This window comes from Budorcas taxicolor, chromosome 13 (assembly GCF_023091745.1).
Source record: "Budorcas taxicolor isolate Tak-1 chromosome 13, Takin1.1, whole genome shotgun sequence".
NCBI lineage: Eukaryota > Metazoa > Chordata > Mammalia > Artiodactyla > Bovidae > Budorcas > Budorcas taxicolor.
This window is the reverse complement of record NC_068922.1, coordinates 10,867,030-10,879,256: the sequence shown is the minus strand read 5'-3', so window position 1 is coordinate 10,879,256 and position 12,227 is coordinate 10,867,030. Positions and strand designations below refer to the sequence as shown.

General features: G+C 45.0%; 1 protein-coding gene across 1 annotated transcript; it reads right to left on the bottom strand.

The window, feature by feature from the left end:
* Nucleotides 1-3,046: 3,046 nt before the first annotated feature.
* Nucleotides 3,047-11,083, bottom strand: NANP (N-acetylneuraminic acid phosphatase). Its single transcript, XM_052651163.1, has 2 exons — nt 10,994-11,083; nt 3,047-4,349 (listed from the first exon to the last, which is right to left on the bottom strand). The coding sequence occupies exons 1-2, from the start codon at nt 11,081-11,083 to the stop codon at nt 3,693-3,695; spliced, it is 747 nt and encodes a 248-aa protein (XP_052507123.1). The 3' UTR covers nt 3,047-3,692.
* Nucleotides 11,084-12,227: the final 1,144 nt, after the last annotated feature.

Below are 12,227 nucleotides of genomic sequence, written 5' to 3'. Positions count from 1 at the left end.
TAAGCCCCATCCATCCCTGCAGAGCTTCCAGTCGAGCATTTTCATCCCTCCTGTCTTACTTGTGATACGTGAGTCTCACTGGGCATTTGAGGAAAGCCTCTCACGTGCACAAACAGACCCAGATAAACAGAAGACAGCAACATGGAAGATACAGTGGATTCTTGGATTCTTCAAAAACGTAAAAAAAAAAAAATTTCCACTCAAACCAAAAATAAATGCTATTAAGAACATTTTCTTAAAACTGAAAAAACTTGGAAATTAAAATACGTAATGGCAGGCAGGAAAAGAAATCAGTAAGACTGAAAGGTAAAGCTGAAGAAATCTTTCAAAAAGTAGAACAAAGTAAGAGATGGAAAACTGGGAGAAAAAAAGAAAACAAAGTGCAATGTCAGGAGAGCAGGTCCAATTCCTGAAGAGTGGGAGGTCCACAGAGTGGGAAACACAGGAGCAGAGCGCTTATCAATTAAGTAAGGACATTTTTCTAGGACTGAAGAACGTAAGGTTTTGTTTGAAAAGGTTCAAGAGTGCCCAGGACAGAGGATGCAAACACAGCAAGGGAAATCACGGACCACTGAGGGGGGAGAAACGAAGTTCTAAGAGCTCCAAGAGAAAAAGAACAGGGTCACAAAGTGGCCGCTAGGCCACAGAGCAGTGCCTTTGAAATTCTGAGTGACCTCTGGCTACATGCTGTTAAACTATCAACGCTGGGAGAATAAACGCATGTTCAGACACTTGCGATTTGATCTCATCTTTACAGGGAAACTCCTCAAGGATGCCTGCCACCAAAGGGGGGACAAATCAAGAAAGGGATGACACAGGGCACAGGACATCTAACGTAAGAGGTGAGATGGGGTATGCCCCAAAAGAGGGCAGGCAGATGGAGAAGAGGAAGGGCTTCACAGCTGTCCCGACCTCAAAGTAGACAACATGCAAGTCAGCAGAACCATCGCCTTTATCAACAGTGGATGGCTGAGCTCAGAGTTCCTAACAGGAACAACTGACAGAAGCTTCATGACTTTTAAAATCAGTATCTTAGCAAGATCACTGCTTTCTAAAATCAAAAAAGCAGAAATAAAAAGCTGACTGAATCAGAGGAATTCTATACACTCATACCTACCTATATACACAGATACACAGCAAAGTGCTGACAGAAGAGGCCTTTTTAGGGTAGGCGGGTTGCTGGAAAAGAGATGAGATGGACGTTTTGCTATTCACGCATTCATTCTTTGACTTGCGTACCACAAATAGGACTTGTTCCAAAATGAAAAAAATACATTCCCCCATTTTAAAAAGGATGGAATGAAAAAATCCTGAGCATCATGCATAGCAAGGAAGCAGCTTTGTTTGTTAAACAGGTAAAACTATGTCTAATGTACACACATTGAGTCAATGTTCACCATACATGTGTTTAACGGATTGTGACAGAAAACGTTTCCTATTGTGGGCTGCAAAGAAATCTGACAGTGCTAAGTCGAGCACCTCTGCAGCTGAAAAACTGTCTTTCCTATAATATCACGCTCACTGGGTCCTGGGCACTACCGTATCTCGGATATTCGTGCGCCAGTGGGCGGATGAGTGAATGGAACCAGAAAACAGCCAGCCTTGTGTCAGCGTTCCACGGGCACGGCCCGCTCATAGCTACGAGGCATTCCTCCGTAACGACAGTGTTTGGGCGATCCTCCAGACAACTGAGAATCTGTGGCTTTCTAGGCATGTGGGGAACTATGAAAAACAATAAAGAATTATTTTAAAACAAACCCAAAAAAACATTATTAATAAAATAACAGGTCTATTCTAAGATTTCTTAATATCTTCTGTAACATTCCATTCAGAATGCAGAAAGCCAAAGTTCTTGGAAAGTAATAATACATTACAAGAAACGCAATTATGTCATTCCCCACCAGATCACTTTTGTTGAAGAACTGCTCACTTAGCAACTGAGCTGCCCACCTGTTGAGATCTGCAAGAGACCCCAGGAACTGGGAGCAATGAGCCCTCTCAGGCAGCATAATGAACGCAAGTGCCTGGACTGTCTCATGGGTGAACTCAAAGGACAAACCCTCAGCATCACACTCGACCCCCTGAGAAATCACACACAAAACCACTTTCCTATCAACAGCCTTCAACTTAACAATTTAAAATATCTACACTGCAACTGAGGTCACATGGGCACCACACCTAGAAGAGTCTTACACAAACATTCCCTGTTCACAGGCATTCAGTTTCAGAGCAACAACAATGCTCTTCACAGTCAAGGGCACAATCACATTTTTAAAAATTAAGAGTGGGATGCATAACAGGCACTTGCACAATGGCAGAGAACCCTGTTCTTGGTAGAATACCTGAAGGAGCCATTCTATATATATCCAAACAATTGAACATTTTACATTAGTAGTTTCCTAAAAGTTAAAAAAATAAAAAGTTAAAAAAAATAAAAAGTACCCCACCAAAAAACAACCCAGATCAGTATTTTTTTTCCTTAATTAACCTTTTTATTCCAGGTACGGTTGGTGAAATCATGAGACTTTCTAGCCTCCTGGTCTTGAGAAGTTTTTCAAGTTGCAGGATGCCTCACTTTGGACTTTTAACCAGTAAGTTCAAAGCAAACCCTGAAATGGCTATAGAAATTTGTGACACAATGACAGTTTCCAAAATTTGAAAAACAGGAGATTTAAGGCAGATGATAACACCAAAAACAGTCAAGTATTAAAATGGCACCCTGGAAATGGTTAAGAGTACAATCTAACCTTCCATCAGTTTTCACCATATGGGAAACTATCCTGTCTGGAGACACCAGATGAGGCACAGCATGATTAGGACGCACCAAGGCGACCCCCTCTGATGTGTTCACAGAAGACCAACCTGGGGCCACGTGGCCTGCACTCCCGCACAGCGAGACTGACCGGCCCCTCAACCCCGCTGTGTTCCTGGGAAAAGACAGTGCAAGTACTTCCCCAAGAGGCAAAGACTAACAGAAACCTATACACTCACTCGAGAAAGATGGGAAAACGTTACGGAAAAGGAGCACTGTATTTTGAGTTTAACAGCTTTTTTACTGGAAGAATTTATTGGTCACATACACACCATGGGAAAACTATCCCCTCCCCCCACAAAAAGGTAAGGCAGAAAAATTAGATTCATAAGAGAAGTATACATTCAAAGTAGGCAAAAATATGGTGCATGTTTTTAAAACAGAAAAATATGAAAATAATCTCACTATGAAATGCTTTGATTGGCATGTAACTTGGTACTTACTTCATATCAACCAGATCCAACTGCTCTAATAAATCTCTATTATATATGTTTCAGAATAGCTTTTTTTTTTTTTTAATCTATTTTTAAGCCAAAGCATAAAATCTGTACTTGTGCTTCCATGAACAAATCATCTTCCTTGGTATCTTCAGAGATCCAAGATGCTAACAGATTAATAAAATAATTTTTTTTTTTAATCTCAAGCCACAGATTAACAAATATACTTCTTCAAAGTTTCCTGGATGACACTGCTAAAAGTAACTTGTATTAATGTACTCTGGATTTTCAGATATAAATACCAGTCAATGGTTGGTTGGCCATTACATGACAGCTGTAATTATCCTTAGAACTGGGTCACAGTATAGAGAATGCCTTATCTTTTCTTAGCTGGAACCCTGTAATTTGACCCTAAAATTCATAAGTATACCATTTTCTGTGCTTTAAGTGGATACACTGACTTTGCAGTCTATGCTGTGTAAGAGGGCAGGTAACTCTAGCACAGAAGAAACGATATAATGTGGTGTGGGGGATGACTTCAGGGGCACCATTCCGTTTTTATTTATCCAGACTGTTGCCTTCAGCCCTGCATTGAGGCCTCCTTGTATATCGGTTTCCAGCGTGTCACCAACCATCACACAGTCCCCAGGCTGTACCCCGAGGAGGTCACAAGAGTAATAAAATATGGAAGGGGCTGGTTTCTCCTCCTTCTGCTCTCCACCCACAACAATAGCGTCAAAATAGGACTGACAGGCACAAGCCTCAATCTTCTCCCGCTGGGTCTGCCGTTCTCCGTTTGTCAGTAAGAGAAGGCGGACCTCCTTCCGAAGTTCAGTGAGCATGGCTTTGACCTCTTCGGCCAGCGTCATGTGCTGTAAACGTGTAGATTTCCACAGGAAATAACATTCTTCAGCTAATTTCCTATTGGCTGCACCGCCTTTGGTTTCCTGGATTGCTTCTTCCCAGTGTGAAGTCCTGAGGTCAGTAATGCACGTATTAGAAGGATGAAAGCATTCCTTGCTGAGTTTAACTTGAACTTTGTTGCAGATGATTTCAGCCTCTTCTTTGTAATGGTATTTTGATTGTAAGAGCTTTATCACCTAAATAAAGGAAAATAACTCCATCAACACACTTCATGTCTTCAATACCCATGTCCTCAGAAGCTGTGAGCCTATAAACCAAGAGCAAAGACAGACTCTAACTCCACTCCTGACTTGGGATTCTCTACTGCCACATCATTTCTGGTGGGAAGAGAGCACCATGGGACGTCCCTGGTGGTCCAGAGGTTAAGAATCTGCCTGTCAACGCAGGGGACATGGGTTTCATCCCTGGTCCAGAAACTAAGATCCTACATGCCGTGGGGCAACAAGGCCCACGTACACCACAGCTCTGGAAGCCCATGCGCTCTAGAGCCCGTGCTCCGCAATGAGAAGCCCACGTACCACACCTAGAGAGTAGCCCGCACTCTCCGCACCTAGCGAAAGCCCGCTCACAGCAACGAAGACCCACACAGCCAAAAGTGAGCAATTAAAAGTTCAAAACACAAACAAACAAACAAACAAAACACCACAGTGAAGATTTCTCAACATTTCCAGACAATTCATTCACATTCTCTCTCACACACACACACACACTCCCTCCCCACCCCCGACTTCTTCTAAAGAGATTCTTTACATACAGCTACAAAAATCCCTCATTTGTCAGCTTAAGTCTGTCACCTTTTATTCTGCTCATGAAGACATGAAAATAACACTGTGCTTATATTTAGTAAAATATATAAAATTTCTAACAACCAATATTTACTCTTCCCAAATAAGGTACTTCACCTAACCTCTCTTCATCTATCTCTATTTTATCTTTTGAAGGCCTAGTTTAACTAACCACCATATAATAGGGGACCCAATTCTGTACTTTTAAAAACGTGTGTGTGTAGTTCCCATGGAATTAAGCATGTTCTTGATTTCAGCAGTCTAATGACAGTGGTTCTTCCGAACTTACTTTTCCAGATAAAAAACTTCAAGTAGTTCTGAGTCTCCCTCTTTGTCACACTGGTTCTGAATCCTTTAACACAATCCCTCTTAGGATCCCACAGCTCTTTACTTTGGCTTTTCATCACACGAGGTTCTTACCATGTGGCCTGTTGGCTAACATTTTCTGACTCTGATGTGGCAAGCATTATGCTCAAAGCTCACATATGCTATTTCTAATCTCTTCTACAACTCCCCGAGGGAGCTTCCTTCTTTCCTTCTTTTTTTTTGGGGGGGGGGGGGGGGGAAGCTTCCTTCTTGAGATGAGAGAAAGGAAGTTTAGAACCGATAAAGAACTTGCCCCAGCTGAGACTGAAGCCCGTACTTGCCTACCTCCACAGGCCACATGTGTACCTTCGTACTATGTATTCAGCGCTGGAGACTGGGCCCCTTGTTCTCACGACATTATCTGATGAGGACAATAATCATCACAAACGCTGGGTTGAGTGCCCTGAGAGTCACATGAAAAACGAACTAAACGGTAAGAGGCGACCCCAGGGCTGTTGGGTCAAGAGGGCAGAGGAAGAAACATTTAAACCAAGGCATTCCCAAGCCCAAAGGTGGGGACAGGAGGAGGAGAAGAGCATTCCAGAAAGAAGGAACAGCACAAAGACCCAGTACGTGGGCTTTTGTGAGCCGGGCAAGCTGGAAGCTGAGTTCAGCCGCGGTGGAGACCGCGTGACGGAGGGTGCCAGGTGAGGCTCGAGCAGTGCTGCCCAACGCCCAGGCACACCTCACTGCCACTGGCGCCACTGGCCTCCTCCGCAAGGACCTGGGCTTCTCGGCCCAAGAGCCGCATGCCTCCACACAGGCACACGGGCTGGAGCCAGAGGACAGCCCGAGGAGTAGGTCTCAACCAGTAAAAAGCAGAAACTGGTGGGTAGATATCACAGCTTCCTTGGCCCTTCGGAGGGAGAGTGGCATATGTCTGCACGTGTCTCCTAGAGTCCCAAGCCGTGTGCACTGTTACCTGCTCCTCGGAAGGGTCTGTGTTAGATTCTTCCCCTTTCCTGTCTGACTCCGCCATCCCCTGCAGTGCTTCCTAAGTGCCAAGTGAATTACTTGCACTTGGGAGTGTAAATAATTCAATTACTTGAAGTCTCTGTACTGGGGACTTCCGGGGAAAGTTGATCAGCCGCGGCACTTCTGGATCTTTGAGGATGAGCGCAATACACATGGTTGGGGCTAAAATCTTCCTGTTGTTGAAGCAAAGCAGTCAAACAAGTGTTCCCTAAACTCTACAGGGGATAAATGATCTGCCATTCATGCCAGACACTCAGTTCACCTGCTGAAAAGGGGAAAGAGCTGAACAGACCCCTTCTTCCTGGAATAGCTAAGAAAAGCCTTACTAGTCCAGTGAAAACATACCAACCCTAAGAATTTTAGGTAAAGGCAAAAACACTGAAATGTTTTGCTTTATAAAGTTAAATTTCAATGAACCAATCCACCCAGCAACGCTGCTGCTATACAATAAAAGGCCACAGGCCTCGAGGACTCCACAGTACTCCTGATTCAACAGGAACCGGCTCATTGTTCATTGGGTGAGAGCTCCCAATAAAGATTCAGTTTCCTGTAAACTGTAATTGGCAATTCGTTAAATACATTTCTGGGATATGAAAAAGCCAATTAGCTCACCTTAAAGGGAGATTCTTGCAGAGGCATGGCATATGGATCCCAAGTTTCAAAGCAGCTTCCCATTACACTCCCTGATTTAACTTTCCCACAATGACTAATTACATATTCATCTGGAATAACCAGTAGTATTTAAACAGTATTAACATCTTTGGGGAAAAAAGTTTATCAGTCATTTACATATTATTATTAAACAGAAATAACATCTAAAGTGAATTAGTCCACATTATTGGTGCAAACTGACCAAACATCTGCACTGAGAAAAGGGAAGGTTTAATTGAACTCGACAGAGATGGAGAAAAAAGATCTCTGATTTGGAGGCATGACGACATCTTGTGTAAGGGCCAACAATCTCGTGTAAGGGCATCTTGGGCAGGCCTGAGGAGGGTTCTGCGGAGAATGAGGCCACTAGACACCTACAGGCCCGATGAAGGGAGAGACAGGAGAGCAACATAAACTCAAACTCCATCTCCTTCCAGACTCTATTTAGGGTTAACACATATAGAAAGGAAACACTGCCCTACCTCTTGCTTTCCAGACCCAGAATTAAAGTTACCACCATCAGTACTAATGTGTGCGTTAAGTTGCTTCAGTTGTGCCTGACTCTTTGCAACCCTACAGCCTGCCAGGCTCCTCTGTCCATGGGATTCTCTAGGCAAGAATACTGAAGTGGGTTGCCATTTCTCACTCCAGGGAGTACTCATGTTTAGATATGATTTAAAAAGACTTTTTTTGAGGCCTAGTGTGGGAGCCATGTAACACATATGATTATGATATGAAGTGGCTGAATTCTATATAAAACTTACAAATACATGTTCACAAAACATGATGGCTGCATACAGACTAACCAAGTCAACCAGTTTTCCTGTTATTTTTAGTTCAAGACTTTGTTCAAATATCATGCACTCCATGTGGGCCTAACCTCACCAACCTATTTTGAAACGGCAATTCTTTCTCCCCTCCACCTAACATATTTGTAAATAAAAGCACATTTATTATGTTCACTGTCATCCCCATTGGAAAGTAAACTCAAAAATGCAGGAATACTTTTTGCTTTGTTCTCTGAGAAACCTCAGTTCTCTGGAGGCTTCCGCTTGAGTTGTTGCTTAGCCGCTAAGTTGAATCTGACTCTTTTGCGACCCCGTGGACTGCAAGGCTCTTCAGGTTCCTCTGTCCATGGATTTCTGCTTGAGTGGTGACTGAAATAGAGGCCTGAAGTGGGTGGAAAAAAAGTAGCTTTCCCAGATGACTAAAAAAAAAACAGTAATAAAGCTGATAGCCAATATTCTGTAATAACTGTAAATGGAAAGTAACCTTTAAAACCTGTATAAAAAATTTTAAAAAGAGCTTGGAAAAAGAAAAAATATTAGAGCTGATATTTAGTCAGTATGGGCTTCGCTGGCGGCTCAGACGGTAAAGAACTCACCTGTAACGCAGGAGACCAAGGTTCCATTCCTGAGTCATCCCCTGGAGAAGGGAATGGCAACTCACTTTGGTATTCTTGCCTGGAGAATCCCATGGACAGAGGAGCCTAGTGGGCTACAGTTTATGGGTCGCAAAGAGTCGGACAGAACTGAGTGACTAACACACAAACACATAGTCAGGACATGATTCCTTCTCCTCAAGCCCAAGGCAATGGCTGGACTTTTCCCTCTTCCTCCTTTCGTAAGTCATTCAGAGTGACTCAGAAAGCTGGTATGTTACTTTTAACTAGGCCAACATCTGTGGCTGTTGTATTCTTATGGGATAAAGCGATCCTGGATCCTTGTATAGTTAATCCTTGTATAGTTAATAGCATTTCACAGGATGTTTACAAAGGAAAGAGAAAGAGAAACAAGTCTGGAAAAATGAACTTTTATACATCCATTCAACATTCATTCAACATTTACCATGTGTCAAACAAGATAAATATGACAGTTTGTCTCCTCTTTAGAAGCTCACGACTGGGACTTCCCTGGCAGTCCAATGGTTAACAAAGTGAGTTTCCAATGCAAGGGGCAAGTGTCCAATTCCTGGTCAGGGAACTAAGATCTTACAAGCCTCACAGTGAGCTGCCCCGCTCCCCCCTAAAAAAGGAAATTCACTATTTAGTTGTGGGCATCTGAGCTGCAAAAATTAACTCTAGTATCCTTTGACAAGAACATTAAAAGACATATGAAAATACAGAGCTGGTATAAGGGAGGGTGTAAAGACCAAGGAGAAATACAATCTGACTTTTGTTTTTAAAATTTCTCTGTGGTAGGAATGTGGAGGATGAAGCGGACACAGTAAGCCTGGAATCAAGATCACAGCTACAGTCCAGACAAGCAACAAGTCCAGCTTTAACTAAGACAAGGGCATCGGGGATATGCAGGAGGGCACAGACTTAGAGACGGAGTGGACAGCAGTACAATTCTGGAACACTGGCCTCTATGTACTTCTCAAACATTACATTAAACCTAGCAGATGGGGTTTCTGAGAACTAATACCACTACTCAAAATATCACTACTGAAAGATCTGAGGGTTAGAGGGGTTAAATAACTTGTTTGGGTGCTTTCAGCTAGGTATGGAGGAAAACTGTGATTCAAACTCAACTGTCTCATTTTATGTATTTATTTATATTTATTTTTTGGACAAGCCATATGGCTTGTGGGATCCTAGATCCCCGCCCAGGGATTGGGCCCCTACCCTTGGCTGAAAGCACAGAGTCCTAACCACTAGGTTGCCAGGGAATTCCCTCAACTGCCTGATTTTTAAAGCCTACACTCCTGGCCTATAGCAAGAATTGGACTAAAACATTTATTTAATTACAACACATTGGACTTGGCCTGCCGAGAACACACAGGTAAGTATGTACAGTCTGCAGGGAGATACCGGAGGCAATATATGAGGGGTTGGTGCTCCTGAGGTCACGATCAAAGGTGTGAAGATGGAAAGGTCAGTCAATACTGTGTAATGCCTCAGTAAAGTTATTAAAATAGACTTAAAATGTCCAAGATTCTATCAATTTAGGAGGTGCCTAATGATTGCCTTTTTTTTACTTAAAAAATGGACATATCTTTGCTTTCTTTTTTGCAAAAACTGTATAAAAAATTGTTAACATTTTTCCAATGTATATTTTGGAGAATCACTCTACTAAACTATTATACACATTAACTCAATTAATTCCCAAAAGTAGTCTTTTGAAGTTGGCCCTAGTGTTGTACTATAACACAGATGAGAAACTCAGGCTCTGCATTGAATTATCTGCCCCAGATCTCAGAGCAAACTGTGGAGCCAATATGATTAAAGATTGATTACACTCTTATGGAGAATGAGAATGTTAAATAGACATCTTTATTAAAAAATAATAATAATAGACAAGAGTATTGGACAGATCCGAAAACGCACCAGGAGTGCAATGCACCAAGAAAGAGGACGAAGAGGCTGAAGATCCAGGGAGACACAACTTAACTAACAAAGCATGAAGTGGGCGGGGCACGAAGGGTTGGAAGGATCAGGTTCCGAAAGTGGGCTTTTCAGGTATGGTAATCCTTCGTTTATTTCCCTTAAAGCTGAATGCAGACAAACGCAAGCAAGGGTGGCTTCGGGTCTTGAAAGGAACGGGAAAAGGCTGAAAGAGCATCAGTCGGTACGGGAACCGGAGGGTGCCGCTTCTGAGCAAGACCTCGTGAAAGTAAACGTGCTGAGGGTCACACTCACCGCCAGGACACCTGAGTGAAGCGCTCAGGCTCCAAGGTCCAGCGCACACAGCGCCGGGGGCCCACACTCCCGCGGCCAGGCCGGGAGCGCTGGGTGCGCGCGCGTCCCGGCAGCTCCAAACCCGCCCCGACAGGAAGCCAGGCGCCCCGCGCGCGGCAGCCGCTCGGCGCGGCGGCAGCCCTGCCCTCGTGGCAGTTCAGCGACACCCTTCCGGGAGCCCGCGCGCCGCGAGCGCCGTCCGCTCGCAGACGCCCTCGCCCTCCGCGCGGGGCGGCCGGCACACGCGGCCTCCGGGGTGAGGGGCCCCGACGCGCAAGGGGCAGACGGGGCAGTGCCAGGGGCCCGAGGGGCGAGCGCGCGGGGCGCGGAGCTCGCCGAAGGGAAGCAGGAGACAGGACGTTACCTCCAACATGCCCTTCCGACTCGCGCCGGCCGTGTCGATGAGCGTGTTGTCCAGGTCGAAAAAGACCGCCCGCACCCGGCTCAGCCCCATACCGCCGCCGCCAGCGCGACGCGCAAAGTAGCCGCCGCCGCCGCCACTGCCGCTGCCACCGCGCGCGCCTGCGCGAACCTGGCCCGCGGACGGGAAGGCGAGGGCGGAGCCGGGAGGCAGCCCGACCCTTCCGCACCGGCGCTCAGCTCCCGCGAGAGGTCTGCAGACCTGAGCCCTCCGGAACGCTGAGGTCCCGCGAGACCCCGGCATCGCGCTCTCTGAGGTGCGCGAACTCCTCACCCGTCTTCGGCTCTTCTGAGTGGGGCGTGTGCGAGGTGGTCGGGGGCGCCGATGCCTCCTTTGTGCCTGTTTCTGCTTAACTCGGAGAACTATCAGAAACCTCAGAGATGCAGATGACACCACCCTTATGGCAGAAAGCTAAGAGGAACTGAAGAGCCTCTTGATGAAAGTGAAAGAGGAGAGTGAAAAAGTTGGATTAAAACTCAACATTCAGAAAAACTCAACATTCGTGGCATCCGGTTCCATCACCGCATGGCAAATTGATGGGGAAGCAATGGAAACAGTGAGAGACTTTATTTTCTTGGGCTCCACAATCACTGCAGATGGTGACTGCAGCCATGAAATTAAAAGACGCTTACTTCTTGGAAGAAAAGTTATAACCAACCTGCTGCTAAGTCGCTTCAGTCGTGTCCGACTCTATGCAAACCCATAGACGGCAGCCCACCAGGCTCTGCAGTCCCTGGGATTCTCCAGGCAAGAGCGCTGGAGTGGGTTGCCATTTTCTTCTCCAATGCATGGGAGTGAAAGTGAAGTCGCTTGGGCTCCTCCGTCCTTGGGATTTTCCAGGCGAGAGTACTGGGGTGGGTTGCCATTGCCTTCTCCATGACCAACCTAGACGGCATATTAAAAAGCAGAGACATTGCTTTCCCAACAAAGGTCCATCTAGTCAAGGCTATGGTTTTTCCAGTAGTCATGTATGGATGTGAGACAATTGTAAACAATTGTAGATCTGATTGGAAAGGGTGATACTTATCTGATATCTAAGGAGACATATATTTTGTAGGGGAAAACCAAATTTTTTTCCCCTCTCTGGGTGAAGAGCCCTAAAGTACAAATATGCACATAGTTGAAGATCAAGAACTACTGCTTGGATGAATGGAGGAGCATTTGACTTTTTTCTAGC